This window comes from Hippichthys cyanospilos, chromosome 4 (genome assembly GCF_059441005.1).
Source record: "Hippichthys cyanospilos isolate Australia breed blue-spotted pipefish chromosome 4, RoL_Hcya_1.0, whole genome shotgun sequence".
Lineage (NCBI taxonomy): Eukaryota > Metazoa > Chordata > Actinopteri > Syngnathiformes > Syngnathidae > Hippichthys > Hippichthys cyanospilos.
The window spans coordinates 8471103-8489278 of record NC_142372.1 but is presented as its reverse complement, the minus strand read 5'-3'; the positions used below and the strand labels follow the sequence as shown (position 1 = coordinate 8489278).

General features: G+C 39.6%; 1 protein-coding gene across 1 annotated transcript in view; it reads left to right on the top strand.

Annotated features, from left to right (window-relative positions):
- The first annotated feature begins 678 nt into the window (after positions 1-678).
- hcn4 (hyperpolarization activated cyclic nucleotide-gated potassium channel 4) overlaps positions 679-18176 on the top strand; it is an 85020-nt gene continuing 67522 nt past the window's right edge. Inside the window, exon 1 of the mRNA XM_088413269.1 lies at positions 679-1896. Coding sequence (XP_088269395.1) covers positions 1190-1896 — 707 coding nt within the window. The 5' untranslated portion in view covers positions 679-1189. The remainder of the gene's footprint in view (positions 1897-18176) is intronic.

Genomic DNA, 18176 nt, shown 5'->3' with positions numbered 1-18176 from the left:
AGTGAAAACTCGGTATCTGCGTTGCTCCTTGGGCATTGTGAGTATATACTTCCTTTTACTGAAGATAGTCCCCAGAACTGCAAAATTGGCCTACATAGAATAAGCGCGCAATGAAAGGAAAACACAGCAAACAACAAACGTAAATTATGTACTTTATTTTACAGATTACAACTGTGGCATATTGCACATTCAGAATGAGTGCGATTTCAGCCCGGCGTTTCTCCAACAACTTGGTAATCAACTCACGGAAGTGATTGAGTTTCTTTTGGGATGGATCTATCTCGCTGTCTTTCCAATACAGTATAACCTTGACCCATTTGTAATCAGCTTAACTCGCAAATGATGGCCCCATAATTGTACGCAATTATAGCAATTACTCTCAATTACAGAATCAAGTCTCTATCAGCATTTTTGTCCCCTCATCACCAGTCCGCCTTCACCCGCATGAATCATGTTGTTTACTGTCATTATGCGCCACGTAGGGTTCAAACAATGACCTACCTGTAGCCTATCCCGTCTCCTCTCCCTCTTCTCGTTTTAAGAATGGGAAGAACATTTCCCCTTTAAACAAGGTGGGCTGAGCTGAGCCCCTCTCGCTCCTATGGCAACCCAACCAGATCATGCATATTCACGCGTTCACCTAAACGCTCCTCGGCCGCGCGGGATGGATCGGGGTGATGTCAGCGCGTGAGCCCCGTGGAACGGACGCGTGCATGCTTCCCATCCGGATCGTCGCCTCGACGACGCTTTGGCGAGAGGAGCGAGCCTGCTGCTGACCCTTCCATATCCCGCCTTCACGACCACCTCCTCCTCCATCCGCCGGCGCGTCCCTCACATGCCAGGCAAAGGTGACTTTCAGGCAGTTTCCCCCCCACTTTTGCGCGCCATGCAGGCGGAGAGGCGCAAAGATGTGCGAGGTGGCCGAGCGGACCGCCCAGGCTGTGCGTGAGGAGGACGCACGCGAGCTGCCAGGTAGACGAATTGCCATTTAACAGGAGTCCCAAAAAATGTGCAGTTTATTTCATTAAGAGCCAATTACCATCATCAGCGTCCTCAGAAGCGGCAAAGGCGAGTGTGTCATGTGTTGCAGGCTTTTAGGGATCGCTCACAAAGAGATCAGAAGCACCACCCGGTGCTGCTCGCTTTGCCTACCAAATCAAGATTTGTTCCGTTTTCGCTCCGTGACATAATGGACAGGTTGCATTCATCCATGCGTAAACGGCTCTACAGTTTGCCCCAGCACATTGGACACAAACCGTCCATCATGGGCGAAGGAGAAGACGCGGACAAGGACACGCGGAGGAAGAGCATCCGGATGAAGCCGCTGCCGTCGCCCACCTCCGGGGGAAGCTGCAGAGGCATCGGAGAGACCAAAAGCGGCGAGTCGCTTATCATGGAGACCGACATTGGGAGACCGATGAAGACCAGCTCCAACGGAGACTGCCGGAGGTTCCGGGGCAGCCTCTCGTCCATCACCAGCCGCCATGTGCACGACTCCGACTCGGCGGAGGAGAGACGCCTAATCACCGAGGGGGATGTCACCCCGAGCGAGGAGAGCCCCTCTGGAGCCATCGGCGAGGGTGCCACCGAGCCCGGTGCGCAAGGGGCCGGCGGAGGTGCCGCTTCCACCAGCAGCGGCGACGGCGCGCCTCCGAGCGAATCGCAAGGTGACAGCCAGTCCGGGTTCATAAAGTTGGATGGAATTGATCAGATCCTGCCCGATGACGAGCGCTTGTACCAGGCCGGCTTCATGCACCGACAGTTCGGGGCCATGCTTCAACCGGGGGTCAACAAGTTCTCCCTCAGGATGTTTGGAAGCGAGAAGGCGGTTGAGCGAGAACAGGAGCGGGTTAAATCCGCCGGATTTTGGATTATTCACCCCTACAGTGATTTCAGGTAAACGAATGCTCCAATTGCCACTTTGCTGTTTTATCCCCTTTAGATCATCAACTATTGGGCCTTTCTTTGTCATTCAATGCATTTATATGAACACTCCAACAATTACTTACAATTCTATACTACAATTTTATATCACATGTATTTTTATATTATTATTATTATTATTATTATTATTATTATTATTATTATTATTATTATTATATTAGTGGCATTTGCCTCACATGTTTTAGGTTGGTATTTTGAATCCTGGCTGTGGCCTTCCTGTGTCGTTTGCATGTTTACCAGTGCCCGCGTTTTCCCTAAATAAGAAATAATCTATTTGATGACGAAATTGCAAGTTTGAATATGAATTGTTCTGCACACAAGTTTTCCTGCAATTAGTGGCAGCCTGTCAAGGGTGTACCTGACCTCTAACCCTAAAACATCTGAGATAACTATAGCTCACCCAGTGAGGATATGCAGGGAGGGGGGGGTGTCAGAAAATGGATGAGTGTATTTTTTAATTGTATTTCTTTTCAAGTTTCATTTATTTTTAGTTTGTCATATTACATTGAATGCTCTCACTGGCTATACGTACTGTATATGGCCCATTCATCTAAGGTTTTACAACAGTAATAATGCTGATTGTCTCAATTCATGTGCTCCACCTTTCATGGAAAAAACATGAACAATTCTGAAAGTCTTTTCTCACATAAGAAACTGGTTATTACTCATTTTGGGGATGTCTGAGAGGCCCGTGCTATCGTAAATGGACCATTTACACCAATATACGCAATTGGAAAGAACTATTGAAGCCTATTGTTTATTTCTTCTTCCTGATGGTTCTAAAGTATTCTTGCATTTGCATAAAACGACATGGACTGTGTCTTACATTTCATTTTTTCAAAACAGTCAAATGAACTACGTGCGTTTGATTATAAAATGCAATGTATTAAGGTCAACTGAAGCAGAGTTCTTTTTATATTCTGCAGATTCCTTAGTGCCCTTGAGTTTGATATTCGCCATATGCATCTTGATTCATGGCCACACGGAGCCTCTGAACAGCTTGGAAAGACTGGCTTTAAAGGTTCTTTTTATTCGTGCTTGGAAGGCTTTTATAATGTAACTATATATTCTTGAGCATCATCTGGGGCATTTATAGGAGGCTCCGATGAGATATGTAACTCTTTATTGGCAAAGAACAGCAATGATGTGACTGTGAAATCAAAATAAAAAACATCCATATAGCTTGATAGGAAATTATAAAAATGTTGCATTTTTTTTTTTCCCTCTTCGTTTTCTTTCCACTAGCTCATTTCCTGTAGCTCGGTAATTAAGGAGGGAAATATTTAATTACAGCCTGTGTCAGATTTAGTTCACCGGTACAGCTATTCACTGGAGCTACATTGTGATTCTTGCACATTTCCCTCCTTTCACATTGAATGCTGTCTTATTAGGACGCGATAGGCAATGCCGAATTCTATCATACCATCATACCAGCCCAATCGTATCCGTATCAAAGTGTTTGCAACGAGATGTGTAACTCTGAGACATGCATACATGTTAATCCATGTGAGTTTGATGAGGTAAAAACAAAGACAAAATAAGACATGAGTGGAATACAAAACAAGACTCATTCCTCCTATCCCCTGCAGTGAATGAGGTATTTTTCTTTTTTCAAAACATGATCGTGACATCCTGGGTGGGTTTATTTTTGATTTCAGGGTGATTTCTCTTGTCAGCGAGGGGAACAAAATTGAGGCTTGGCAATTGGACTAAATGTAGGACAGGTGACTGGAGAGACTGTGAAGTCCAGCCATCCGTTACTGCCACGGCAGATCCATGTGTAGGGTCACGGGGGTGTTCTGGGGATGGAGTGTGTCCCAGTTGTTATGAGTAAAAAAAAAAAAAAAAAAGGCGGGATACACCCTGGACATATCACTAGTGCTATCAATTCATAGGAGACATAACCCATTACCAACAGTTGTAGAGTGCCCAATCACCTGAATACATAGATAGTTTGGTGAATTTAGATTGTATTCAAATTTAATTGAAAATAAATTATTATATTGCACTACCAGCCTTTCTAATACAAGCAAACAAACTACTCCCTCGAAGAAGCATGGCAGGCACACAATAGGAAAGGATTGCAACAGTGTTTCTCTCTGATTCAGCAATTGTTTTAATCTCCCATCCAATCTTTCCGCAAATATTCCTAGAAAAGCCTGTTGACAATATTCATTGATGTCTTAAAATTGTTTACAGATTTTCATTGCAAAATATTGTCTGTAGTTAATGTATAGTATTTCTCATTGTGTAACATTACTTCAGTTGAGACAATGAATGAATAGTTTTTGATGTAAACATGTAAAGAAAATAAAATAAAAACACTGACAGCTCAACCAAACATCAAACCAAAATGGTGCTGCCCATGATTGCATTTGCTGATTTGTTTCCCAAAGGTTTTGCCAAGCTTAAACTTAACAAGTGTATAAAAGCAAGTGGCACCTGTTGCAAAAGCGCAGCAAACATCTATAAACTCAATGACCTCTATTTTCTTTTGCTGCTGCTTGAATCCTGTGGTTTCAGCAAGGACGTGCTAGCCATTCTGCACTAGCTCTGCCTAAGCAAAAGAGTATAAAAAAAACAACAACCTCACAGGGTGTATACTATTGAAACAGTTTAGAACCACTGAATTAGAGCAATTAATTATTATTATCATCATCATCAGAATCATTAAGTTTTCTTTCAAGTAGTCTACTAACCATTGTGTTTTGATTTACTTAGCTTTAAGTTGTTAAATGTATTTTCAAGCATAGAGAAATATTTGGACAATAAAACCCCTCTACAACGAAACCTGCATGTGCAAAAACATCCCCTAGTGTGAAAAAAAGAAATTCTGGAAGAAACGCTTTGCAAAACACCTGGTCCGCGCGGAGGGGCGTCCTTACCGAATAACGTCATTTTGACGCGTAGAGCCGTGCGCCTCAAGTTTAAACCAAGCTTAACACTGGCTGCAAACATAATTTTGTTGTAGAGGAGTTCTACTGTATGTGTTAGAACTGCAACTAAATGTCTTGTGGTTATAGTTTGTGATGTTATTTATGGTTCGCACAATAAGTAGTTAGAATCGCTTGACAATTTGCTATTTGCCTTCAGGCTTGGTCGCTGTTGTTCACAAATAGGGATCCACTGTAGTTTGAAGCAGTCAAAGTTACACAGATGGCCATTTTGGTTGTGCTTCCTTCCTTGCTGTTTGACCCCCTTGCTCTTGTCCACCTCTCTTGCTCTCTTACTCACTGTGTTAAATGTCACTAGAGAGGGTGATTTGGGGCTCGGGGAGAGTGTCCTCATACTGAAAGGTCAGAGGTTTGGCTCTGGCCCTTGGTTTTTAAATGACTTTTTGAGCGAGGATGCAGAATTAGGCAGTGCTGCTCCTCTAGCCGCATGCAGATGATGCATGTGTGACTCTGAGCAAAAAGTAGAGAGGCGATGGTCTAAAAAAAATGAGGTTTACTAACCAACAGACTAGAGACTGAGAAAGGATCTCTGAGTTGATATTGACGCGTAATCTAACTTGTCTTTTCACCTGAAATTCACTGCTTAGACTCCAATACTCTCGACTGTCGCAATTTTTTTTTTATAAAACCCTGAAAATCAGTGACTGTGACTATTTTTTTTAATTGACTACAGCAAAAGCATATCTGAAGTTTGCAAATTTTGTCTTGCAACACAAAGCAAAAAAAAAAAACAAAACAATGTTCATAACTTGAAGAAGATATGATTTGTGACACTCACGAGTCTAGGTACTGTATTTTTGAGCACTTTATTCAAAATAAGGTGCCAACACTTATTTTAATACTCTATTATTATGACAGTTACTTTTATTCATTGATACTTTGGATTTAAAAAAGTTTTAATTTTCATCACTTAATTTGAGAACAGGGCATTTCAATTGGTTAGACCAGAAAATAATTATGATTCAGTTAAAGGTTTGGGCTGTAACACTCATCAGAAAATGGGCAAACATTTTGTTTTGAGCATTTACTGTTGGGAGGCTGAAATTCTGAGGATGTTGACACTTTTAATCTTAACAAGGTTTATAAATGAATAATTGCTTATTGTAAATCGCTTATTGAAAATAATTACTGTTTAATTTTACAACAGATTACTTGATTCATGAATTTATCCTTGCACTTTTATTAGGAAATAATGGAAGTAAAGTAATGATGCAACCACGATCGGGATTAGCTGCTTGAAAAGTAGAGCTTGGCACAAAAAAGTTTGGGGGCACCTAATTTTAAGTGTGAAACTATCTTGGTTGCATGGTGGGCTAGTGGTTAGCAGGGCTGCTTCATAGTTCTGGCTATTTGTTCTCCGACCTTCCTATGTTGAATTTACCAATATAATTAATTGTTGTGTGTACTTTGCATTAAATGTAGGTCTTTTTCATCTTCAAAAATGAACATTGGATATCTCATTGTATAATTATAAACACACAGGTGTTGCCTGATCAGGAGAGCTAAAACCTACTTGTAATTATGCACATCAGTCCGTTGGAGTGTAGAAAATCTTTGCATGTTTTTTTTTTTTTTTTTCTCCTGCTAACAGGGACAAGACTAGGCTTACCACTTTTAATGCACCATTTCACAAGTAAATGAAACTATAATGGACCATTGCTGTAGTGCCTCTCAGAGGAAGTCTGTCATTAGTTTTCCGCAACATTTAAGTAAAAGTTTTTTTCAGAGATGATGGCAAAGTTAGACGAGGGGGCATAGCGTGCCATGTCAGAAAGATGACACCGCACGTCGAGACGACTTTCAGCTTGTATTTGAGTTTTAATGCGCTGAGGGGGAAACGCTACTTTGGACACCTACGTTCTCCAAAATCAGGATGAGCACAGGACAAGATGAGTCTAATTAAACTCCGCAGGGATCTGAGTGGGACCTTTTTAATGGGGCCGCAGAAGAGAAGGGTCGCTGTGACTAAAAGTTTTATTCCCATGTCTGCATCAAAGCCTTAGCGCTATAAGCTCAAATTAGAGTGTCACAAGGAATCACGTAGTCGTCACCGCGCCAGAATTCGGCAGAAATCTTCTCTTGTCAAGTATTGTGTAACGCTAAGAAGTGGGGAGGAGCGGTATCCAGCCAGGGAAAAAGACGGATTAAAAATGGCATCATAATCCAATCTACAGCCTCATTTTCCACATCCAAAGCTCAGTGGCTGCCTTCCGTTCTGAATGAGCATCTTGCAAGCAAGGAGATGTGGTCAGTGACATGTTGACACTGAGCAACCAAAGAAAGAGATTCTTTTAAATGAGGAAGCCTTGTAAGCCCTGATGGACCATAAATATCTGCTGATTGAAGCCGCCTTAACTGTTCTTCTACAGCTCTGAATAAGCCCTGCTAAGCTTTATCAATGCTATGCCCTTGGTCATAAATATCGACAATTAATATAGTGGTTACTTTGAGGTACCAATAGGCTGTCCAAACTTTGATTTGTTCAAATTGATTGTTTTATAACCACATTTATAGTTGGGCCTTGAGGTATCGTAGAGATGTATCTAACTGTTAAAGTATCATGAAACAATGTATAATTTTTGATTTTTTTTCTCAATTGCAATTTGTAGTTTGTGATCCTAAAACAGCTCCAAGAGAGTAGCAAATTCTAGTTTTGTCTGCCATCACAAGTAGTGATACCTTGAAATAAAACCAGGTATCGGATTGATACTGGCGCTTGGTAATGGTTCTCGCCGATCCCAAATGTTAAAATATATTTGCAAATCAGCTTGATCAGAAACGCAATGTCAATGATATCAGCTGCGAGCGGTGGATTCCTGTACCAAAAATTTCCCAATATGTGTGCATAATACAAGTCTTACAGCAATATTTTGTGCACACAAACCAAAAGTACATAATGAGGACAAGCACTGAAAAAAAAAAAAACAGATAGATGGATGGATGAATAAACGTGATTAGTAATGTCTCATTGATTTTGGATTATTTGAGTGCCAAATGTGGTGTTTTTTGTTTTTTGCTTTTTATAGTAATTCCTCCAGTATTTAAAAAAATATATATAAAAATAAAGTGTTTTCAAAGAATTGCTTCCCTCCTGTCTGGGTACGGTAAGTGTCTTTGAGGAAAGCATGTGCAGGCAAAATAAAATAAAACCTGTTGAGAAAAAGAAGACTTTGCAGAGCGGTTGGAAGGATTGGCTTGCTGACTGTTGCAAAGGGATTTCACTGATTGACAGAAACTGCTGGACAGCCCACCCTCCCGTCTTTGATAAAGTTGGCAAAGGTAGAGAGGTGGAGGGGTTTAATAGAACCATCATTGCGAAGGGAGGGCCGGAAAAAAAATATATAATGTGCGACTCTTTCTTTTCTCACGTGGAAGACTTTCCAACAGATGTGTCCTCCAGGCTCTGAATCACCAGATAATTAAAAGGCATTTGGCGATCAGAGAGCTGCATTCTAATATTGGGCCACATTGTTTGTCTGGAACTCGGCACCCAGCGCTGTTGCATTGATAGGATTCCCCCAGATATTTCTATGGGTAAGGCAGCAAACATCAAGTGGTTTTCATCTGGCATAAATGGAGATCTCATTGTCTGATTTGGAAAAACATTTTATCACTTGTCATTGTACGGTGTACCCTCGAAGATTCAATGTGGAATTTGTTAAAAAAAAAGAAAAAAAAAGAAATGGCTTTCGGTTGCAGGTAAACAACAAACGTTTGATCTTCTTTTTCTCTCTCAGTCTTTCTTTCTATGACTGTTGAAAATAAAATGCATTGTAAAGCAGAAGAAAACAGTGGCTGCTTCTCAAGGAGAATAACAATCTTTTGCCAGAAAGAATTCTGAGAATTTGAAATTTGGGTTGCACTAACATGAAAACATGCAATTAAATTGGGGCCTGAATTGTTTTTACACAGTTAGCTATGTACCAAGAGCTTTTTCTAGAAGTTGTCCCAAGATAACTATTAGTGTACGTTGTGATGCATCAGATCAAACCTTAGAAGAAATACACTATGCTCCACTTATTGCACTTTATTGTCACTGGATTCTACAGTAGAGGTGTGTTTCCTTTGTGTATAGTTGTCCATCTATTAGTAAGCTAATTTTAAGTATTTTTTTTTTTTTTACGTGTGTTCTGTGTTTTCATTTTTGTTTATTACTACACAATCCGCATGCTGACCTCTTTTAAAATCTCACACTCCACAAATTTCCTGTATAAAAAAAGTAATAACAAAATTAGTGAACATATAGTTAAATTTAACTTATTCAAATGTATTTTCAAATATATTCCAATTTTATTTTCACATTTGTTTGACTGTATTTTCATCACCATGTTTTCAAATATGTTCACATGCACTTGCAGATATGTTCAAACATATTTGTAAGGTAAACGCTAAAAACAACATTTTCCAATAATGCTCAAGGTTATGCCCGCTAACACGATGCGGCAATATGAGAACAAATACTATGTTTTTAGCATTTAGCTTACATATACGTCTGGACGTCTTTGCAAGTATGTTCCAGTGTATTTGTAAACCTATCTAAAGAGATTTGGAAATATGTTTAAACATACTTGTACACATTTGAATGTACTTTCAAGTACATTCATATGTGTTTGCCAATTAAAAAAATGTTTACTCCACATTGGCAGCGCCACATTTAAATATAAAAAAAGTCAAAACAAACTAAAACTATGAGGAAAAATCCAAAACTGTCAAAACCCTAATTCACCATAGCTCCTTTAGAATTTTCAAATTGTACTTTTTTTTAGCTTATTTATCCATGCACCTTTTTTTAATAATCTGCTCGCCCATCCTTACACTTTCTATAGTTGTTGAATTTTAGCCTATAACAAATGACTTTATGAGAAGCAGTGTCCACTATATTTCTTTTCCAAAGTACATTCCTAACCCTCTCCTAAAACTCTCATGGGAATGCCCAATAATGTAGCATTGAACAAAAATGTTTTATGGTATAACACACCATAATGTCTAACTCCTTAACAACTTGCCATTTTTCTATTCTATTCTATTTTACCTGATCACATGGAGCTCAATCCATCCACCAAATTTCCAACATTTATTTAGCAGTTTGACTCGCGTTCCTCAATGTTGCTGTCCTGTAGCTATCTCAAGTACACAACAACACAGGAGGGATGTATGAGTACGTGCGTGCATTTATGTGAGCACATCAGACGGAATAACGGTGTTGTATATTTTATTGTGGTTGATTACAGCTGAGAGAGTGTTTTGCTATTGATTTGTTTGGGTCTCTTGAGGCGCGGCAAGTGTTGAGTACTGTTGAGTATATTGAAAAACGAGATGTAGAGACACGCACTGCTGTGGAGATGGTGAGCATGACGGGGTCAGAGGTCACTTCAGACAAAAGTTTAAAGCCAGACTGCAAATGCCTCAAGATGTACTCTTTTTTTTTTTTCATTTAATTTTATCGCAGAATCATATAAGGATGGCTGGATAATACGGACCAAACACTGAGACGTTCATCATGCTCTAAGGCAATTTTTCAACCACTGTGCTGTGGCACAGTAGTGCACCGTGAGATATAGTCAGATGTCCCGTGGGAAATTATGCAATTTCACGTTTATTTATTTATTTTTTATTTTAGTAAAAAGGCATTGTCTGATAACTGGATAAGTGTTAGACCGTGATTTTAAAAGTCAAGGTTATTTAAAGCAGTCCAAATCTGCCTAAACCGGTTCGTTCTTTTCCTTCCCGTGTTGTCTGCGTTTACGTGAGTCCTCATTGGCTCCAGCAGCCAATCACATTACAGTTGTTTTTGTCCACTTCTTGCGTCGCCAGTTTCAGTATCAATATGTTTGCTACTGCGGCTGGCAAGAGACTTCTTGTGCTATTTTAAGCTTTAATATTATTATTCTTTGTTTGTTTGTTTCTTTGTTAAAAATATGGGAAAGCTTTTCATATTTTCACATTAGCAAGACTTCAAATATTTTGTTGAATTGACTTAAAATTGCATCAATGTGTTGTTTTGAAATTTTGACATTGCCCAACCTTGTTATTATTTTTTTTTAATTTTACATAAAGGAAGCAGAAACCAGATTGTCCATCTCACTACACCTATTATATCCACTTGATTTTATGTATGTAGTTATAACCCCCCCATAAAAGTCAATCTTCCAAGGAGCACAATTAAGTCGGGTTTCTGGGACAATATTAAGTTGTTGTTGGCATGTTGATGATGAGGCCTCCTGAAAGTTGGAGGATAATTATTAACAATCGTCCTAACAGAGCCTGTTGCAAGTACCCTAAATACACAAAACAATACAAAATAAAACCTGGGCCAATGAAAACAAAACCTCCTTTTTTTGTTCCTTTTTGAAACCTTTTGGATTAAAGATGCACGAATGAACTAGACTCCAGCAAGTCAGCTTTTGCCCTTAATGAGCAATCCTTCAGAGTGCTAATCTGCTCCGAGTTATGACACTCTCAAATTGCACAGCTTCTGTGTCTCCTCGTCTTTTCTTTTTTTTCACAGTTGATGTTGACTAACTCCCCCGTTTAATTTAGCGATAGTTAAACATGGGGATTACAGAGGGTTCTGGCCCGGCCCTAAAAGTGGGCTAGTCAAAATAGGCTGCCCGCTCTCATCCATAAATATTGAGCCAAGAGATTATTACGGCACAATTTATTTAATGGAAGGAGCCCATGCAGAGGCGGGGGAGAATGTGTTTGGCCGCGGGGTAGAAGAAGGTTGCCTGTCACTGTGGCGGAATGATTGAACGCTACCGTGTGACCTCTCCCACGTAAATGAAGCAATGTGAAGCCTGAACAACAACACCAAAAAAAAAGATTTTTTTTTTTTTTTCATTTTGCATGTCAGACAGCCACTCCCCTCCCACCTCTGCCTTCTGACGTCATTTAATGCTGCTTCACATATTAAGAGAGTTTAACCTTGTGACTGTAATCTGGAGGCAAGATTACGTTGATTGATTGGACATCATATACATTTGGAAAATGGGCAAGCCAGCTGCTGTGCACGATGTAGTTGGTTTTCATAACAAATGTGTTATGTTAACAAATGTTGTGTGTCCTCCCCGCTCCGCCATTTCCCATGCTGCCACATCAATTTATAATCTCCCCAGGTGGATACACAGCCACAGTCGCCTGCCAAGACTACTTTTTACACCTTCAACACCACTGTCACGTCATCCCTGAATGACTTGATAGCTAGGCTGGGTCAATATTGGCCATTTTCTTTATGTCAGCGCAAAAATCAGTTAGTTATCAGTAATGATTCACAATTTTTAAACGATGGCTACTTGATGGTATGAAAGCCTAAGTCCCATAGAAAATGCTAAAGAACAGTAAAAGTCTTTGCATTCTTCTGAGACTCAGCCTAGTATTTTATGGCCACTGTATTGGAGATTTGTTTTTGTGGCTTACTGAGACAAAATAGACACACCAGTCGACATAACCTAATATGTTATGTGTCAATTGGATATGCAAACTCCAAGAAAAAAACTTGACCTAGCACACTACACCTGGAACACTGGACCTAAAAAACTAGGAAAACTAGATTCGGGATTTTGGATAAAAACTAAGACAGCTCGACATGTCCCTGGACAACTCAAATTTAAATACTGAGAAAGAACATAAGAGACATAACAACATCAGGTGCCCAACCAGTCACCACCACTCACCGCAAGTTGCCTTGCATGATTTTCTCAATAACATAATCTTTTTTGAAAACGCATGGTTAAAAAGCCAAAGGAAAATTGAGTTAATCCCCTGATGCAGACTAAACCGAGGTCTCACCCCAACCTGTCATCTCGTGTGATGTAATGCATTTTTTTCCCTCAAATTCCAGCTTGTCTTCAACATTTTCTGCTGTATGTGCATTGCATTTTCCAGCAACCTAAGAGGTTGAGAGACGGGTCCTGTCTTGCATGTGACAATGAAGTGACCAAGACCTCCATGACCCCCCTCCTCATGCCTGTTGGCGTGCTTTTCGCTGTTTGCCATCCATTATTTGAACGCCAGACATTCTGTTGATGGGGAAAAGGGTGAGTGCAGTGAGAAGGGCAAATTGCACAAAAAAGCCATTCTTGCAGACAGTTAACATATGAATATTGCAAAATAGGCCACAGATCACTGTTAAGGAAGTGACACGTCATACTGAAGGTGACAGTCAAAGCACCAGCATACTGAGAGTTATGACTACTTATTGATGGTTTAAATCTCACTCTTTTTTTTCTTTACTAGACCCGTGACTATAATTCTCCCTTCATAAGAGCTGTGAAAAAGATCAAAGAACATCATTACTGCTAGAGGTGGGAAAAAGTCACATACTGTATATATGCAAGTCAGGAGTACACTCAGGAAAAATATAAATGCAACAGTTTTGTTTTTGCGCTCATTTTTTCAATGTACACAGGACACCAACCTCTCTCAAATATTGTTCAGAAATATGTCAAAATCTGTGTTAGTAAGCACTTCTTCTTTGCCAAGACAATGCATCACCTCATGCGAGCTTTATCAAAGATGCTGATTACACTGCGCAATTGTTGCACAGGTGTGCCTCAGGCTTGCCACAAGCAATACATTGTAGTGTTCTGTTGTGCTTCAGAATTACTTTGGTTACCTTTTGAGTTTGACTGGATTAGATTGATGTCTACTGTAGGCCGTGCAGTTGGCTGACTGGCAAGCATGTTCGCTTCACAGTTCAGAGGTCGCCGCTTGCCTGTTCTCACCATGCCAGCATGGATTCTCTAGGTACTCTGTTTTCCTTCCACATTCCAAAAAAAAATCTGAAAATTATACAGACATATATAGCCTTGTGAAGTGTAAATGCATTACAAAAGAATTTGTTTTCCAGGCACTTTAATGCACTTTTTTACAGTTTTGTTCTGTATAAAGGCCATAAAAAGTAGTCAATTGAATGTTGCTTTTTTTCTTTTTTAACATTAAAAATGATACAGTTTTAGGTATACTTAATCAACATTTATAAATAATAATCATATTTAGAGTCCGAGCAGCAAATGTGGGGTTCAAATAGTTTTCTCTTTTTTCTATTTTAAACTAACCTGTAACCTGTATAAACATAGTCAAGAGTAAAAAAAAAAAACAGTTGTTGAAAGTTGATTTATATTGCTTTTATCTTTTATTAAGATTCCAAAGGATACAATTTTAGGTATAATTCTACAATTTTTATAGATATTTATAGTCAGTGTGGAAAGTGGTGGGGGCACTCAACAGGTTTTCTCTTTCTTGGTGGGGGGCTTTGCAAAATATAATTGAGAACCATTGATATACAGTCACTGAATCACTCAGTTACTGTTTTGAGCAAGTTGTGAGAAACTAAAATGAATTAATATTGAATTGTAACATTCCCAACACCGCTTAGCGGTAATGCTACAAATAACTTAAATGAATAAAATGAATCCATTCTATTTTTCAATATACTGATTATTACTCTTCGCAATTGGTTGACAGTAAGGCTAAAAGACCAGACTGGAATGGCTAGGATTTAGTCTTTAAATCTAACCCCCCAAAATGTTTCACTGCATTGTTTGTCCATCACTGTATCGAGATGGCATCTTTCCTTACTGTTGACTTCTTCATGCAAGCATGCACACCACAGGCTCTGCTATACCTCGCACATACAGGTTAACCTTTTCAGCTCAGGCCTGTGTCCCAGGTGCAAACTCACACCCCCTGTCTCTCTGAAATAGATTTTTTTTTTCTCCCCCCCAACACCACTGACCTCTTCCCATCAGACAAGATGAGAAATGGTCAAGATGTGATATGTCGCTTCAGGGGGCTCTCTGCACCTGTGGAACATTGCATTAAAAAGCACTTAAAATGTAAAAGTAAGTCAGCGCTGTGAACGGAAAAGGTTTGTTAAAGCTCAGAAGCAATTAACAGAATGTGTCCAAAACTTAAATCAGTTCTACTTGTAGGTCACAGTGTCATTAATTGTGCTAAGAGTCATTGTGCCCGACGGCTCTGTACCTCATCACTTATCACGTTTTTTTGCATTGTGCTGTAAATTCTAAAGCAGTGTCTCTCTTCGAGAACTCCATTCAAACAAAGGGTCATATTTGGATGTATGATGTTGCTTGTATTGCTGTTTGATTAGTTAGTCAGTTAGTTAGTTAGTTAGTTAGTTAGTTAGTTAGTTAGTTAGTTAGTTAGTTAGTTAGTTAGTTAGTTAGTTAGTTAAGCCTGTATCCCACTAAGATATGAACATTGGCGAGTATTGAGGAAGGTTGCATACGCATGTTCATTGTAGGAATTTGTCAGGGTTCACTCAATTGTTCTTACGACATTCTTAAGACATTCTGAAACAGTCCTAATTGTTTTCCATTCAAGAATTTGAATGGAATTATGATTCTGGAAAAATAAGGCTATTTCAGAATGTCTTTAAATAGTCTATGTGTAACTTTGAATGAAACTGGAAACCAAGAGCCACTACATTTGCTTGCACTCGCTAGTATCTAACAATTAAACAAATAGACAATCAAAATTATGACACCATGTGATCCCCCCCCACCCACACTTTGATTATTCTATTTTTGCGATTTGAGTGACAATGGAACTGTGCCACTTCCTCTCGAATGCTAATGATGGCTAATTTCTTTCAACCTGCAATTAGCATGCAAATGAGCAAACTTATTTTTGTTTTTGTATTTCCATCAACCCACATCTTTTTTTCACTTTTTGATAAAATGTTGTTTTCTTGATCATTTTTTTTATCAATTTCTTACAAACTTTTGTTAGAGATAGTTTTGTCATTTAAGTTACATTAGAAATATTTCCCCACAACATGACAATAATTAATCCTAATGTATTGCGCTATCCTACCAATTCACTTTCGTGAAGATTGGAGCTCTCGTTACCTTCTGCTAAAGGCCAACCTTCTTTTGAGAATTCAACGTTTGCAATAGCATTGAAGAAAGGTCTAAACCAGCCGGATCCAGCAGGGCGTCCACTCAGAGACCTCCAGAGTCCAGTGTGCTGGATAAAGAAGTCTGTGTGTATGTGTGTTTGCGTGTGTGTGCGTGTGTGTGTGACTCACAGGAGATACTTTCCTGGATCAATTGTGTTTGACTTGGCCACACCACACGCTGTCTGTCTGCTGCACTCAAACAAATGGGCTGCGTTACCACACACATGCAGCAGTGGTAGACAGCGGCTATTTTTCCTTCTCCGCTGCTCTGTGGGCGGACTCCTGATTTATCTTCACCATCATCATCATCATTGTTTGGAAGATGTCCTAGTTTTTCTTCCCCTCCTCTGTCTTCCTTACACACATACACGGCTTTTGGCCATAAGTGAATATAGGGAGCAGAGAGAAATAATTGAGTGGCAGTCATTTTGCCATAGTAAAACAATAAATAGAAAGCTACATGCATTATCTTAAACCAAGCATAAATTAGAGTTCCATTTGGCCCCTGCTGTTTAACGATAGAGTGTGTTAACCCTTAGGTATAATAGTTATTATAATGAATAAATTCAAAAGTTGTTATCTTCTAAAGGCTATTTGGAAAGTAACAGTGCTCTTTTAATTATTTCACTACCGTTAATGGTTATAGTTAAGATGCATTTTTAATGAGTTTTCAGTGAATAAGTTAACTCATTCACTGCCATGGACAGCTGGCTAGTATATGTCAAAAATCTATTCCAATTGAACAGTAAATACATAAATTAACAGACATGATTTAGACAAAATCTTGGTGGTACTTCCGTATATGTGTTATATAGAAACAGCTCTGTTAAGAGAAAAATATAGAACATATTGACCGTATTGCTTCTCATTTACCCTACTTTCGTCTTCACTGGTTGTCAGTCTTAACAGTTCGTCTGAGGGTAATGTTGTTTTGGTCCATATACTCTTCTCTTTGCACTTTGACCTCTGATTACCATTTTGGAGTTATACAAGAAAGGCTTTCATCGTGGCTCCTCCATTTGCTGATTACGGTGGTTGGAGTGCTGAAGATAATGACGCCGTCCAGAACAAGGGCTCGAGGTCACATGTACAGAGCGATCAGCTTCCGCTATTACACAGACTGCATTATCTTAGCACGTCATTAGTGTTTGGAGAAAGCCCAACGCTCGATTCCCAGTATCCCCGGCCAACTGTGCTTCACTGTGTATGGTGATGGTGGTTGTTTTTAGGACCTGGCACGTGTGTATTTTCTCCTCCACACTCATCGCCGGCTGTTGGTGGACCTTGTGACCTAACCCCAAGGACCTTCTTGGAGATAACAAGGAGTGGTGATAAAAGACAGGCACAATTACTGGCAGTACGACAGACTGCAAAACCAGGGAGGAGATACTGGCATACGCTAGTGGAATAAGTGCATGATGACGGCAGCGGCTGGGCATTCCTTTTACGCTCTGTGTAGCCATGCAATCGACTACACAGAGATATTCAACAATCACAGAATTATATTCAACTGAAAAAATATTGGCTTCAGTCCTTGAGTTTCTTTAATTGACGGTAACAGATTCAGCTGTAACCATTTATCGGCTGCTAGTACTACATATTGATTAGTACCACATACTGACTGCAACTTGGTGAAGAAGGAAACACTTTTCGGTTTTTAAGAAGGAAAAAAACAAGCTTTGCTTTCAAAGTGGACCCCAAAATACATTAAAACAAATACCTAAGTATTTGTAATGTCTATATTGTAGTGTCATCCTGCAATAACAATGTTTTTTGGTATTAAAGGTTGTGGTAGCATCTAAATAGTGTTTTGGGGTTTGAAGTTAATAGATCAAATTAACTATAGACAAAATGTTTACTTTTTCGGCTTTAAATACCTCAAGATAATCTTCCAGAGACATCCAATATTTAGGATCTCAACCAAATGGAAGGAAATCTGCCTAAAAATCTTTGTGTAGGATGTTTTACCTGCAAACAGATGGAGTCTTGCATTTTCATTCATATTGTCTGTCTCAAGCCTTCATTGACCGATGCACATAAAATTAGCTTCGGAAAAAAGTCCACCAAAAAACCTTCATGTCCAACAATGGAACAACTTATTGATGGAGTTTTTTTTTAGGCGCACTGGGCAAGGCTCGTTTTAGTTTTCCTCAGCTCCCTCAGGGTTTTTAGCAAATCCCACAGTTTCTTTTTCCCTCCCCCAGCAGCCTCAGTTTGGGGTATTTTGTCTCAACTTCTGATGAAATCTTCTTAGCGTAGGCTTGATAAAACGGTGCGCCTCACCTAAATATAGCCACTTGCAACTGCACAGCCCCGATGTCAGTGATGTGCTTGCAGTGTGTCTGCTGGCGGTGCTT